Below are 16,426 nucleotides of genomic sequence, written 5' to 3' on the forward strand. Positions count from 1 at the left end.
ACTGATCTATATCCCACTGTGTACTTTGACAGCCTTTTTCACTATCCATGACTCCAAACTCTGTCTTCTAAGATTAAGGCATTTCTAAATCCAAATGAACAAGTCATCATGGATCCCATGCACCTTAATCTTCTGGATCAGCCAGAATACTACCATGGATAGTACCATGTAAATGGTAAATAGTAAATAGATAGTACCATGAGGGGGACTATCAAATGACAAAATCAATGTAATTAATATCCATTGCCCTACCTTTATCGATCACCTTCATCACCTTGATCCTCTGACTCCACTCTAGTTCCCCCCTTGAATAGCTGGAGTAACTCAGTGGGTTAGGCAGCATTTATGGAGAAAAGGATAGGTGACATTTCAGGACAAGACTCCTCAACAGACTGAAGAATGGTCTCGAAGAATACTTCTTCAGCTAACGAGGAAGGTAAAAGTTCCTAATTATTTAATTAATATTGTCAAATTTCCGTGTTTCAATCTGGGCGGTATTAAAACTTTGTTTTTCAACCAGATGGCTGAACTGTCGATTTGTACCAGCATCCGCAGTTATTTTCCTACACGAAGAATGGTCTCGAGTAAGGTGTATTTACTGGTGGCAGGACACCCTGATATTCATTCTGTTTCTGGTTCAAGTCCTGCCTGAATATTTCAATGATCTGTGTTTTTATAACAGTTGCAAAATCTTGCAAAAGTGAAATCAAATTGAGTGAATATGTGGTATTCTTGTTGATTGTTACAATGCATTAAATAATTCTTTCATTTGTTTATTCAGAAAAACAAGAGGAGATCGTGCAGGAGCAATCTACAGAAATCCCTAATCCTGATGCTCCTGATGGTGGTCAGAAGGATGAGCAGGATGATAATAATATGGAAGAGGTAGAAAGTTCTTCAACTAACGAGGAAGGTAAAAGTTCCTCATTATTTAATTAATATTGTCAACTTTCTGTTTTTCAATCTGGGCTGTAGTAAAACTTTGTTTTTCAACCAGTTGGCTCTAAATGCTTTTTCCTTTTCACATTTTTTATGCACCATCAGGAATATAGCTGACTTGAGACTAGAGCTTCATTGATCAGTTGCCCCAGGGCACAGCTGATTTGGGGTAGGGTTTTATTGATCAGCTATCCCAGCCTTAGAGCTCAGTTAGTAGATTGGCCTGCCCTAGGGGTCAACTATAGTTCGGTGCCATACCATGTCTTGAGTTTGATTGCTTCAGCCAGGGATTGACCTGTGTCATGGTCGAGTGTCAAGTGTGTATTTAAGAGAAAAATATTTTCAGATAGTTCACATAGCAAAATTTAGATACTAATTAAAGATGAGCGTCAGAAAGGTGAAAATAATTAATCGATAATATGCAAACGATGCCTTGACCTTTGTTTGCAGAGAACAGCACAGCACAAGATCAGGCCCTTTGGCCCACTATGTCTGTGTCGAACATAATGCAAGACCATCATTTATCTACCTGCACAGGTTATGTGGATTAAGCACAGAGAGATGAGATGAGTTCAACTTGGAATGACGTTCGGCATAGAGATTGTTCCTGTGCTGTACTGTTTTATAGTTGTAGGTTCTACTTCATGACTAGGCCTCAACATCTCCCATCAACCAGGGTTCCTTAAACTTGCCATCCTCAACAGGAACATGCTGCCCTTGTATTTCACTTTTGAAGGCTCCCACTTGCCAGCCAATTCTTTACCTGTAAACAGATTCTCTCAATTGAGTTGCACAAGTACCAACGAGCTGCGTGCGCAGCCATGGCCATCCCGTGACAATAGGCTTGGTACAAATGGTGGTGGGTGTATGGAACAAGCTGCCAAAGGAGGTAGTTGAGGCTGTAGTTGAACATTTACGAGTAGTGGAACTGGGAGATAGAAGCCACCGAGGCCGGCCCCTGCTCGTCCCAAAGACCGGGAGGTGGTGTAGGGAGTCGGCGATGGTGATGAACACTGGAACACTAGACAGCAGGAGGAACCAATGGTCTGACCTTCTACCCCTTCAAGGACAGCTGTGGAAGGTGCCCCCAGGGCATGAAGGTTGAAGATGACTGGGCAAGGAGAGGGATGATGGTTTGCGGGACGACCAGATGGAGAGAACAGCTGCAAAAGGCCTTTATCAGCCGTGGTTGGGACTGTGAAATAGCGCGGAAACCTGGCAACTGTTGCATGTAGACTGAATGGACTGTTTCTATGCTTTCTGTACATAACCGGGGATTATACTTACGTATGGCACTAATCTTATTATAGCGTCACAGTGTGATACACCATGGAAACAAGCCCTTCGGCCCAACTTGCCCACAAAGGCCAACATGTCCCAGCCACATTAGTCCCACCTGCCCGCATTTGGTCCAAAGCTCTCCAAACTTGTCCTATCCATGTACCAGGGACATTAAACTGTTTCTTAAATGTTCAACTACCTCAACTACAGCCTCAACTACCTCATTTGGCAGCTTGTCCGTACACCCACCACCATTTGTGTGAAAAGGTTACCTCTCAGATTCCTATTAAATCTTTTCCCCTTCACTTTAATCCTATGTCCTCTGGTCCTCGATTCACTTACACCAGGCAAGAGAGATGGTGAGCACCTACCCGGTTTACTCCTCCTCATGATTTTATGCACCTCTATAAGATCACCCCTCATCCTCCTGTGCTCCAATGAATAGAGTCCCAGCCTACTCAACCTCTCCCTTTAGCTTAGAACTTCTAGTCCTGGCAACATCCTCATACATTTTTCTGGACCATTTCCAGCTTGATAACATCTTTCCTATAACATGGCACCCAGAACTGAACACAATGCTCTAGATGTGGCCTCCCCAAAGTCTTATCAAATGCAACATATCCTCCCAACTTCTCTACTCAATACTCTGGCTAATGAAGGCCAATGTTCCAAAAGCCTTTATGACCACCCAATTGGGCGACTCCACCTTCAAGGAACCATCCAACTGCACTCCTAGATCCCTCTGCTCTACAACACTCCCCAGAGCCCCACAATTCACTGTGTAGGTCCTGCCCTTGTTAGACTTCCCAAAATGCAACACCTCACATTTCACTGCATTACATTCCATCAACCATTCCTCAGCCCACCTGGCCAATCGATCAAAATCCTGCTGCAATTTTTTCACAACCATCATCACCATCTGCAAAACCATCCACTTTTCTATCATCAATAAAGCTTGCTAATCTTGCCATACATGTATGTTCTCATCCAAATCATTGATGTAGATGACAAACAGTAAATGCCCAGCACCAAACCCTGAGGCACACCAATTTTCTATCCCTTCAGCTATCTCTCCTTGGATCCCATGCGATCTATCCTTCCAAAACAACCTACCATGCGGAACCTAGTCAAATGCTTTGCTGAATTCTATGTACAACATCTACAGCTCTGTCATCATCACCCTTTTAGGTCACATCTTCAAAATACAACCAGATTCATGAGACACGACCTCCCACATACAAAACCATGCTGACTATCTCTAATTGGCCCTTATCCATCAATAGGATCTGTGTGTAAAAGACACAGGATTGTACCCTGGTACATGTGATAAAAAAGGAACCATTGGACCATTATTTCCTCAAGTACTTGCCTAATGCCTCCAAAATCAGCCGTCCAAATTAGGCCCTAACCTTGTGAGCCAGTCCTATCCTCCTTCATAAATATTTAAAAACGAATAGAATTATGGCCACTGGTTTCAAATTGTTCCCCCACACTCAGTCACTGGCCGTACATCATTCCCTGAGAGGAGGTTCACTGTTGCGCCCTCTCTAGTGGTGGCTCTCTATATATAAATTAAGAAAGCCTTTTACAAATGTCCTGTGTTGATTATGAGCAGTGCAAAATAATTTAGTTAATGTAAAGCCAGGGGAAGGGGTAAGATGGTCTCACTGTCTGACTCCAAATTCTGTGGAGTAGCTATCTCAGCTAAACTGCTCAGTTAAACTGCTCAGCTAAACTGTGGAATAACAATCTAAGCTGCACAGCTAAACTTGCAGGATGGGCCTCTCCTTGTTATTAACTACCTACCTACCTGTACACACTATCCAATAATATATACCACGGTGGTCATTTTCATCTCTAATTACCACAGCACCAAAGAGGAAGACCCACTGGGTACTGCTGAATGAACCTTGTCAAGTGCAGGTTGTAAAATTAAATTCTGAGGACTCCAATAGTCATCACCATGTCACAGACTGTGGTTGTAGTTAGTTGTCAAGCATTTAGATGAGCTCCACAGGAGAGTGGAGTGTTGGATATAAGGTTGTATTCACAGTTGTTGTGACTGCCAAACTATGATGCCTGTCTCAGTCTCTCAGAATGATTCAAGAGTGCACAGCATATTTACAATGTAACTATGCCAGTTACAATTAAGAATACCTACAAATGGATCATAAAATAAAATATATATCTGTATTACAGTCCTCTGCCAGTATTTCAACTGTATTAACATGCTTATGTGTAGGCAAACCAAATGGGTGTGTTGTTAATTACAGAGCAGTCTACAGAGAAGCAGGATAAAAAAAAACCCAAGAAGATAGAAGAAGCAACACTCGCAGATGATTTCTTCTACGACTATGAGGAAATATACTCAAAGCCATTCATTTCACCAGGAGCACGGATCCCCCAAAATTTACTTGTCCTCATGTATCTTTTGTAAATTATAGTAATGTTTTTTCACATGGTTCCAATTTAAAATGAATATCGCTATCAGTTAATATCACTGCACAATAAATGTGTGCCATCTAATCCATGTCCAGTAAATGTTTTTGAATGAATTCCAGTGTAGAATAAATTTAATTGATTTTAATGCCCGTTAAATCTATTTACGTTTGTTTGTCATCCTCCAACCATCTTGATTATTGCCCTCTTTAACCATATTGATACCAGTCATTCCTTTGGCTACAATAGTACCCAACGAGCGAATTTGCAACTCATTGGCGAGCAAACCATTATGTTTGTGGCTGGCAATCTGGTGAATTTCATGGATATTAAGACTAAAGAGCAAAAATATATTCGAAGCAACAGTGGAGGTGGCATTGGCATTGTGATGGTAATTTTGCATTCCGCCAGTACACTAATACACTAATTAGAACAATATATTTAATTTGCTTAACTGCTAATCTGGTCTTTGTTGCCTTTGCGCTTTCCATCATGGGGATGGTCAGACTGGTTGGAGAACCAGGAAGGGGGAGGAATGGAGAGAGAGGAAAACCAAGAGTTACTTGAAGTTAGAGAAGTCAATACTCATACTGCTGGGGTGTAAGCTGCCCAAGCGAAATATGAGCTGTTCCTCCAATTTGCGCTGGGTCTCACTCTGACAGTCTGTTCCGCTATGTTACTTCAGCATTTTATGTCTATCTCTGTTGTATACTTCGACAGCCTTCCTCACAGTCCATGACCCTAACAATCTTGGTATCATCTGCAAACCTACTAACCGGTCTACGTTTATATTTTACGTCATTTATATATATCACAAACAGCAGAGGTCCCAGCACAAATCCCTGAGGAACTCCACTGGTCACCAACCTCAATCCTTCCACCTCAACCCTCTATCTTCTATGAGTAAGCCAGTTCTGAATCCATACGACCAAGTCACCGTTAATCCCATGCATCTTAATCTTCTGGATTAGCCCACCATGGGGAACTTTATCAATTGCCTACTAAAATCCATGGAGACAACATCCACCATCCAACCCCCATTGATCACCTTCATCAGCTCCTCAAAAAAACCAGATAGTTAGTAAAACACGACCAGTCGTGCGCAAAGCCATGCTGACTGTCCCTAATTTACCCATTCTCTTCCAATTTGGAGTAAATCTTATCCCAAAGAATTCTCTCCAATTGCTTCCCTACCGGCATATAATTCCCTGTATTCTCTCTACTTTCTTTCTTAAGTAAAGGAACAACAATAACAACTCTCCAATCCAGGACCTCGTCTGCGGCTAGAGAAGATGCAAAGATCTTTGTCAAGGCCACTGTCATCTCCTCTCTTGCCTCTCTCTATAACCTGGGATAAATTCCATCGGGTCCCGGGGTTATCTCGGATCTCGATATTATCTTGGATCATCTCTGGTATTGATAGTCTCTCTCTTGGTGGAAACATGAACAAGATTGTGGAGAATAATTATGCTGAAAGTGAAAGCCCAACAACAGCAAATCGTCCCAAACAGCTCTGTAGGACTACCTTCACCTGTAGTATAACAGTGATTCAAACTGGCAGCTCACCAACACCTTCAAGGGCAATTAAGGGTGGGCACAAAAATGCAGACCTGGCCAGCAATATCAAGATCCAGAAACATTAACATTTAAAAAATAGCCATTGAAATATTCAGCATATTATCATTCACCAGATTGTAGTGGGATGAGTCTGGATGGTCTCAGCAACTTTACTCCGTCCTGTCCTTCCAGTGAATATGCCATTGTACTAATTTACACATGATACTATTTAGAATATTTGAAAAAAAACTCACTACAAAACAGAGAACCCTTAAATTAAATTATAAACCACTAATAAAAAAAATAGATGAGGACCTGAAGAAGTGGATGAATCTTCCAATTACATTGATAGGGAGAGTGAACTGTATTAAGATGAATATTTTTCCGAGGATACAGTATTTATTTTCAACACTGCCTATACCTTTGCCAAATAATTTTTTTCAAGAATTGAACAAAATTGTGAGTTTTCTTTGGAAAGGTAAAATGCCAAGAGTGTCTCTGGAAAAATTAACATGGAAATTTGAATTAGGTGGACTGCAATTACCAAATTTTAAAAATTATTATCTGGCAGCACAAATCAGTTTTATTTCATCCTTTTATCAAGAGGGTGGAAAAACAGCATGGGTTAAAATTGAAATGGATAAAATAAAAGAGTTATGTCCAGAAGAATTTATATATAAATGGGAAGCGAAGCTATTAGTTAAGGATAAAGAGTCACCTTTGCTAAAACATTTAATTAATACATTGTTGAAAACAGTTAAAGTTAATGATAAAAGATTTTTTTTAACAGCTAAAACTCCATTAGTATAAAATAGATTATTGCCGTTTGCTTGGAATAATCAAATACTACAAGTCTGGGAACAGAAGGGTATTAAAAATATAGGAGATTGCTATGAAGGAAATAACTTTTTGACATTTTCTCAATTGAGAAATAAATATCAAATTCCAGGGAATAGTATTTTTTTCTATTATCAATTACAATCTTTTTTAACGGAAAAGTTAGGTAATTCAATGTCTCTATTTCAGATTAAAGGAATTGAATCCTTGATTCAGGGCAAGGGAATAAAAAAAATTATATCATCAATGTATAAATTATTACAAAAATCTAGTCCAAAGATAGGAATTCAAAAATCAAGACAAAGATGGGAAACAGATCTTAATATTATCATTGATGAACCAAGTTGGGAAAGACTGTGTTTAGATAGTATGAAAAATACTATTAATGTGAGATATAGTTTAGTACAATATAATTTTTTACATCAACTATATTTAATCCCGAAAAAATTAAACAATTTAAAACCAAACTCATCTGAAATTTGTTTTAGATGCAACCAAGACGTGGGTACTTTTTTACATTCTACTTGGGCATGTCAGAAGGTAACTCCTTTTTCGAAAGACCTAAAAATTTTTTTGGAACAATTGATGAATAAGATCATACCATTGGTTGTTTTTATTGGGAGATACAAAAGGAATATTACCAAAGCTAATTTTAGATAAACATCAGGAAAGATTTCTCAAAATAGCAATAGCAGTAGCAAAAAAATGTGTAGCGGTCACTTGGAAAGATCAAAATGAAATAAGATTTGAAAGATGGTATGCAGAAATGCGTAGTTGTATCCCATTAGAAAAAGCAACGTATAATCTGAGAAATGGATATGACTTCTTCTTGAAGGTGTGGAACCCATTCATTTTTAAGCTAGGATGAAGAATTGAAAATATTTAAATTCAGGATTGTTTTGATACCTTTAATAAGAATTTAATAAGAAATTACCCAGAAGTGTCTCCTTCTGGACTCCAGGTTTCTTTCTTTCTCTCTTTCTTTTTTTTCTTTCTTTTTCCTTCTTTTTAACTGGGGGGTGGAGGGAAGGGGGGTGTGGGAGGGGATATAATACAGAACAATACATGTATAATCGAATTTATAATGTAGTTATTATTACTTACTATGAAATGTAACATGTATGAGTTCTGTTCAAACTTAAATTAAAAAAAAAAAAAAACAGAGAACCTTTCCAGTCACTGGCACAAAGTAGACCCACTAAATTCAATCTATCCAATTAATTCCTGTTTTCTTGTTCACCCCACAGGTTCATCCTGATGGAAATTATTTTGCTGTAGGTGAAAAGGGCATCAAGCCTAATATTATTATCTATGATTATCCTTCCCTGAGGCCATACAGAATACTGAAAGGTAAGTGGAATTCTGTGAAGCCAATTATGTTTTTTAATACATCTGATTTTCATTGCCCCATCATTCATGGATGTGCCTTTAGTTACCTTTGCTCTAAGTTCATGCTTTTGAGAAGTACTGTGAAAAAAGCCTTGGTGAGTTGCTGCATTGCATCTTTTAAATTGTACACATGGTTGGTGGTGGAGTGGACTGTTTTGGCTAGATTGTATTATAATGCTTGATGTGGTTAGAGGCACAATCATCCAAGCAAGTTCAGAGATTCCCATCACTCAACTGACTATGTATTATACACAATGACTATATCCTTACAACTAGAATACCATGGTCATTTTTGGGACACCATAGACATAATTTGCAACAGCGAGTCAGGTAAAGAACACAGTCAAATTCAGGCTGGTCGTAGAGCCATACAGCACAAAAACAGGCCCTTCTACCCAACTTGTCCATGCTGACCAAGATGCCCCATCTGTGCTAGTCCCACCTGCCAGCATTTGTCCATATGCCTCAAAACCTTTCCCGTCCATGTACCTATCCAAATGTCTTTTGAGTATTGTTATAGTACTTGCTTCAACTACCGCGTCTTGCAACAAAAGAAAATTGCATTGAAAGTATAGCACATCGCCTGCCCGTTTCCTCCAGAGAGACTGCCTGACCCACAGAGTTACTCCACCACTTTGTGTTCCACACAATATTCCAGCATCTACAGTTCCTTGTTTCTCCTCTCTTCAAGTGTCTTTAGGTACTAATAAGAGTAATATCCAATGGTCTGCAAAATGTAATATTTAACTCCAACTTCGGCTCCGTTATCAGACTTCTGAATGATCCTCCCACACGCTCGGGTGTAGTCTCAGCCTTCCAACCTATCTCATTGTGGACATTTGACTTTTTCTCTGAAAGTATAATGCTATCGTGCTGAAAAACTATATTCTGCACTTTGATTTATTTCTCTTTGCTTCGTCTGTTGTACTTGTATTTGGCTTGATTGTATTCATACATAGTATTATCTGATGTAATTGGATAGCATGCCAACAGAAGCATTTCACCGTATCTCAGTCCACACGACAATATTAAACCAAACCAAACTAAACAGATTAGACTATTGTACACTGTCTTTGTTGATCAGCATAGTTAAGGTACTTGGTTTTAAGTAAATAAAAACCCAAAGTTTAATTAGATAATCCTGGTGTTTAAAAAATTGCAAGTTGTTTTGGAGTTTTGGTTCAAGATCCATAAATCAATGCAATTTATAGTTAAATATCTAACTACTCAGAAATCCTGATGGTTCAGTTTTAACTAAATGGTTTTGCACACTTGCTGGGCCTGTTTCCCACACTCCCTTTAAACTCACCAGGGCTCCATTTTTTGAATTCCCTTTAAACTTGATTTGTTCACTGAAAAATGTATTATACCACTGAGTAATAACTAAAAAAAATAATTGAATTAAAAGTTTTTATGGATACAAATAGGAGTAATACCCAATAGACAGGAACATTTACCAATCTGCTAATACTAAAGTCTCAAGGTTCCTGAATTATCAGTTTTACTGCAGTATTAAACAGCCATTTATTTCTCTTGTGATTGTTTTTGATGAAGTTAAGTTAAATTAATTAAAGTATTTATTGAAGTATATGGTATGATGTGGGAATTGTGCAATGGATTGACAATTCAGTTCTGTCATGAACAAGATTATCAGGAAAAATAATTATTATGTCTATTTCCTTTCCAGAAGGGACAGAGAGAGGCTATGCTTTTGTTGACTTTAACTCAACAGGCAACCTTCTGGTCAGCGTAGGGCAATACCCAGATTACATGGCCACCATTTGGAATTGGAAACATGAAAAAATTGTGCTACGCTCAAAAGCCTTTTCACAGGATGTTTATCAGATCACCTTCTCTCTGGAAAATGAAGAACAACTGACCTCCTCAGGATCAGGTCATATCAAGTATGTGATCAAGCTTGAATTATATCCTTGCTGTTTACATATTAACAGGTGGTCAGTTAATTTTGATTGCACAAGCCTAGATAGATAGCATCCTTAAAAAATGTCGACATTGCTTATTTTACATTCGTACGTGGTTAAAACAAGTACAGGTCAGCGAAAGTATGTGGTATTGAAATGCTACATTTCCAAATGGTAGCATTAGAGCAGTGAATTTATCTACCTCAATGATCCATATTGTAGATACATATAGTTCCTTGTTGTTTGAGTATTTACCAATCACTTTTTAATTTGAGAATTCCACTTACCTGTTTCCCATGTGGGGAACATCTGACTATAATAAGAGGGTTTCATCGTTTTGTTCACCACAGATTTTGGAAGATGGTGGAGACCTTCACTGGGCTGAAACTACAAGGTGAACTTGGGAGGTTTGGCAAAACAACTCTGACGGACATTGTGGGCTATGTTGAGTTGCCAGATGGAAAGGTACAATCATTAATTTTCTATATCCTGAATTATAGAATAGTAACATAATGGAAAAAATCTGTTTGGCTAGTCATGTCCGTACATTCTTTAAGAACCACCCAGCGAGTCTCACTAGGAAGGGTAGGGGAGGAGGGAGGGGGGGGAGGGGAAGCCAGCGCTGCAGCCAGAGTGAGTCGTGGACCCAAAGCCTCTCCTGCATTGGTCTAGCACCCTTCCCCCTCCGCCCCCACTCCCCCCACCCACTCCCCCCACCCTTCCCCTCCCCTCCTCCCCCCAACCTGCACACCCACCTCCCCCTCCACTCCACCCCCCCCCTCCCCTCCCATTCATCCACCCCATTCCGTTTGGAGCCATTGGATTCTGCACGTATTGTAAGTTGAAATGCATTGAAAATGCGCGATCGTGTCCGGAAGCGAACAGCGGCTCACTATGGGTCCTGCCGTTGGCACCATCGCAAAGGCGATCACATGGTCAGAAGCGAGCGGCGGCTCGCTACGGGTTCCTGCTGTTTGTACCATCACAAAGGCAAACTATTGCAAGTCGAACCATCATAAGCCACCTCCCCCCACTTGGGCTACATGTACGGGAACGGGATGCAACTGCGCAGGCACAGATATGTAAAACTGTGCATCCATCATTGGCCGTCACCCAGCGGGTCCCATTGTGACATCATACGCGGGTGATGGCCAAAGGGAGAGAAAAATGATTAAAAAAAACTTAAAACAGTGATTTTGAAAGATTAATTTGAATCCCAGGACAATGGTTAGTAAGGTGGGCCTAAAATTGTTGCTCTATCATGTACCGTTTTGGCTGTGTCCAGGGCACATATTGATATACACACACAAACAGAAAGTTTTAGTAATATCTAGACCAAGTGCCCCCGTTGGACCCAAACATCTCCTGCATTGGTGCACACCCTCTCCAAACCCCCTCCCCTTCCCCTCTCCCCTCCTCCCTTCCCCTGCCCCTTCCCCTGCCCCTTCCCTCCAATATCCCTCCCCCTCCCCTTTTCCCCTCCCCTCTTCCCCACCCCCCACTCCATCCCCCTCAACCCCCCTTTTCCTCCGCCCCCTCCCTCCCTCCCTCCCTTCCTCCCTCCCTCCCTCCCTCCCTCCCTCCCTCCCTCCCTCCCTCCCTCCCTCCCTCCCTCCCTCCCTCCCTAGGAAATAGATTTAAACTATAAACTGTGAATAACTTTAAACATATAACACCAATTTCAATGAAACTACTTCCATTAGCATCAAAGGGACGACGGTGAGTAAGGTGGACCTAAAATTGTCACGCTATCATTCATCGTTTTGGCTGTAGTTCAGGAACAAACAAACAAATGAGTTTTAGTATATAGATTAACACTAAAGTCTCAAGAGGAAGGGTCCTGACTCAAAACGTCACCTATCCATGTTCTCCAGAGATGCTGCCTGATCCACTGAGTTACTCCAGCATCTTGTATAATTAAAAAAATAAATTCCTTGCACTTTGATTCTGAATTTGATAAAGCTTGGAATACTTATTTTAGCCACGTCTTCCAGATACTCTGCCACTTTTAGCCCACTATATACTTTGATCTCTAAAGCTTATCTACTACCTATCCAGGCTTTGTGCCAGCTTGTCTCCCAAGTTCAGGGACAGTTTCTTTCCAACTGTTATCAGGCCACTGAACCATCCTCTCACCAGCTAGAGTGCAGTCTTGACCTCCCATCATTGGAGGCCTTTGAATTATCTTTAATCGGACTTTATCTTACAATAAATGTTATACCTTTTATCCTTTATCTCTACTTTGCGAATGTCTAGGTTGTAATCATGTATCGTCTTTTCTTTGACTGGGTAGCACGCAACAAAAAGCTTTTCATCGTAGCTCGATGCACGTGACAATAATAAACAAAACTAAACTAAAATTAAACTAAACTTGTGTCTTCTGTAGATCTCTGGGTAGCTAATCTCAAACACTGAAATTCCAAAATGTCTAAGTAACATTTCCCTCCATCGCACTACACCATTTGTCCTATGGTTTGTGCTGCTCCATCAGTGCAGGTAGTTGTATTTCTATCATCAGCTACAACCAAATTCAGTCTGGGGTTCTGTTCCTTATTCCAATTTGTTTGTCTGATAATTAAATGTGCTATCATTGGAGCGCTCATAATTTCATTCTGAAGCATGCATATTATAAATCTGCAATGAGGCAGAAACAAAATCCAGTATACTGCTGGCAGCGTTCGTTAAGTTTCTACTTTATGGTGTTTCTGGCTTCAACTCAGTCCAATACTTCCACCTAGCTATCCCCTTCAAGTCTATTAGGGCACTCGTTTCTCCTGCGAATGTAACACTGTGAGGTCCACTCGCTGGTTTTGAAGTCCAGTAATTCCTGGGAAGATTTTAATCTTCATCTGCTCTCCATCCTTTGCAATTCTTAGTCCTTTGCAATTTTGGACTCCCCTCCTGAAGTTTCCACTACTGTTTTTTCTCCCATGGAACGGACTTGTGAATGTTCTTTAAATTCTCCAATGTATTGGTTACTCTGCTTTTGGAGGCATAACTCGTATCCCCGTCCATTCCCATTCATCATTAGCGCTTTTGCTATTCTTTCTGCATTATCATTTTCTTTATGGTGTGGGTTCAGAATCTTTTTATAGGTGCTTATTTTTAGCACAGCTGCTACAGGTTTTTAACATATTTCTTATGATGTCTGTATCCTTCAGAGGAGATGACATATCCTTGTCCATCCATCATATAATCATGAGTGACCCCAAAGGGGTATCTGCTATCAGTATCAGTATATCTTGCCAGTTCTTAACTTGAGGGCCTCTGTAAAGACTATTAATTCCACCAACTATGCTGATCTAGTCCTTGGTATTTGTTCTATTAGCACTTTCCCTTCTCAGATAACCACTACCCATGCTTTTCTAGGCAAATCATTAGAATGATCTATCCATTTAAACTTCCTGCACATCCGGCCCTTCCAAAGGTACTTCTACAACCCTGCTGCTCTCCCAGGTGTCTATGTCTTCTATACACATTTTTTTTCCTTCCTTCACCATCATTGTGACCAAATTCACTGCATTGTCGTTGACTACCTGTACGTGCTTGTCAATGGGCCATGACACACTCTCAACTATCTAATACTGCGCTTAACATCTCTGTTTCTAATGGTTGCACTATACTGTGAGGAGAATATAAAACTATAGTCCCCATCAGTATGATGGGTGCTAAGACTTCCACTGCCCATATCATAATGTTGAGCGCTTGCGCACTTTGGTGCAGCTCAGCAATCACTGTGCATTGCTTAGTTGACTAGTATGCAAATTACCTCATTCTGTCTCCATTATGTTGCTCCTGCTATATAGTGACTTCTCTTTTCCTTGTCCTTCCGCCTTGCGAGGGGTGCCTCCAGGTTGTAACCTGTATTATCATTTTAAGTTATTTTTTATTACACAGATACAGAGATTCAGCATGGAATCATGCTCTTTGAGCCATTGAGTCCACACCATTGGTCACCCGTACACGAGTTCTATGTTATCCCTCTTTCGCATCCTACACACTAGGGGTAATTTACAGAAGCCAATAAGGTGAGGTATTTGCATCTGTTTTCACCAAACATGCACGTCTTTGAATCCACTTATAATCCACTATTGCTTGTACTATGGATCCGTTGGGTCCCCATTTGATATCAGAATTATTCAGTATGTTGCATTCCCTACTGGTATGTTGTATTATATTTTACCACCGGGTGTCTCCCCAATACAGGCTTTGTGTCTTATTTCTCCGATCCTGAACAATCCTCTCCAATAGCTTCCCTACCACTGCCGTGATGTTCACTGGCCCATAATTCTCTGGATTCTCTCGCCTTTCCTTCTTAAATAAAGGAACAACATTAGTTATTCTCCAGTCCGCTGGGATTTTGCCTAATAGAGAAGACGCAAAGATCTTCAAGTCTCCTGCAATTTCCTCTCTCGCCTCTCTCAATAATCTTGGATAGATCCCATCTGGCCCGAGGGATGTATCTACCTCAATGATAGTCAGGAGCCCCAACACCTCTTCCTTCTTAATCTTAAACTGCCCTTTCATATTACTCTTCCCCACACTGCTATCAATGTCCTCCAGGCCCTTTTCCTTGGTGAAAACAGATGCAAATACATTGCCTACATCTCTAGACTCAAAGCACAAATTCCCTCCTTTATCCTTGAGCAGTGCTACCTTCTCCCTGGTTACCATCTTGTTTTTAATGTAGGTATATATTTTGCCTTGCAATCTAAACACATTTCAAATCTGATTATTGCCTCTCCTAACATGTTTTAAATTTCCTACACTATGTTGACCCCATTTCCCATCGTGCCTCTCCAGTCTAAGGCTCTTGGGTTAACCATAAAACACACCTGCTCAATATTCTTATAATTTCCAGAAATTCCTACATTAAACCCCTCCTGATGACTTTTAGCCATGTACAAGTAAGCCTTATTAAATAACACCATCTAACACATATTCAGCATGCAATTGCTGACTGCCTATCTCACTCCCTACTTGCTTGACAATAGCAGGATCTTCGACTTCCTATATTGCTCTCTATAATGCCAAAATTAAAAAAGTCAAAACAATTACAATCACTAACTGCAAGTGCTAATGTGTATGATATAATCCTGATCCTTGTATGTACATTAGCATTCAGTTCACAGATCAAGCTCCTTTCTCACCAATCCTCCCTACATGCATTTAGATGAACAGGGGTTAATTAGGGATAATCAGCATAGCTTTATACGTGGGAAATCGAGTCTCATGAATGTGACTGAGTTTTTGAAGATGTGACTAAAAAGGTTGATGCGGGTAGAAATGTAGACATTGTATATATGGATTTCAGCAAGGCTTTTGACAAGGCTCCACAACGCAAGCTGCTTTGGAAGGTAAGATCGCATGGGATATGAGGAGAGTTAGCCGACTGGATAGAAAATTGGCTTCATGGAAGGAAGCAGAGGTTGATGATTGAAGGTTGTTTTCCGGACTGGAGGCCTGTGACTAGTGATGCGCCTCAGGGTTTGGTGCTGGGTCCATTACTGTTTATCATTTACCTCAATGATTTGGATGAGAATGTGCAAGGCATGATTTATAAGTTTGCTGATGGCACTAAAGTGGGTGGTATCTTAGATAACGAAGAAGGTCGTCAAAAATTGCAGCAAGATCTTGAAAGGTTGGGCAGGTGGGCAGAGGAATGGTTAATGGAATTTAATGCAGAGAAGTGCGAGGTGCTGCATTTTGGGAAGTCAAACTAGGCCAGGACCTACACAGTAAATTGCAGAGTTCTGGGGAGTGTTGGTTGGCATGGGCAAGTTGGGCTGAAGGGTCTGTTTCCATGCTGTGTGACTCTAACTCTATGATACCAAGTCTGTTTTCCCAAAATGTCCTCTACTTCTGTACCATGCTTCCCCATTCTTCTTACTACCTCTCCTGACATGGCATTTAAGTTACCTTCACTAGTAGCCTCACTCTCCATCATGATTTTCCTGTATGCAAGGTTCTTGGGTTAACCATATTACAAACTCCACACTGACAACACCCGAGGTCAGATTGAATCTGAGTCTCTGGTGCTGTGAGACAGTGGCTCCACCACC

At 40.5% G+C, this 16,426-nt stretch overlaps 1 protein-coding gene across 1 annotated transcript in view; it reads left to right on the forward strand.

Moving 5' to 3' along the window:
* Positions 1 to 308: 308 nt before the first annotated feature.
* The window catches only part of cfap44 (cilia and flagella associated protein 44), a 115,933-nt gene continuing 99,815 nt past the window's right edge, over positions 309 to 16,426 (forward strand). Inside the window, exons 1-7 of the mRNA XM_078408713.1 lie at positions 309 to 436; positions 782 to 913; positions 4,494 to 4,644; positions 4,888 to 5,050; positions 8,301 to 8,403; positions 10,130 to 10,346; positions 10,715 to 10,829. Coding sequence (XP_078264839.1) covers positions 400 to 436; positions 782 to 913; positions 4,494 to 4,644; positions 4,888 to 5,050; positions 8,301 to 8,403; positions 10,130 to 10,346; positions 10,715 to 10,829 — 918 coding nt within the window. The 5' untranslated portion in view covers positions 309 to 399. The remainder of the gene's footprint in view (positions 437 to 781; positions 914 to 4,493; positions 4,645 to 4,887; positions 5,051 to 8,300; positions 8,404 to 10,129; positions 10,347 to 10,714; positions 10,830 to 16,426) is intronic.

The sequence above is a fragment of the Rhinoraja longicauda genome, chromosome 12, assembly GCF_053455715.1.
Source record: "Rhinoraja longicauda isolate Sanriku21f chromosome 12, sRhiLon1.1, whole genome shotgun sequence".
Taxonomy (NCBI): domain Eukaryota; kingdom Metazoa; phylum Chordata; class Chondrichthyes; order Rajiformes; family Arhynchobatidae; genus Rhinoraja; species Rhinoraja longicauda.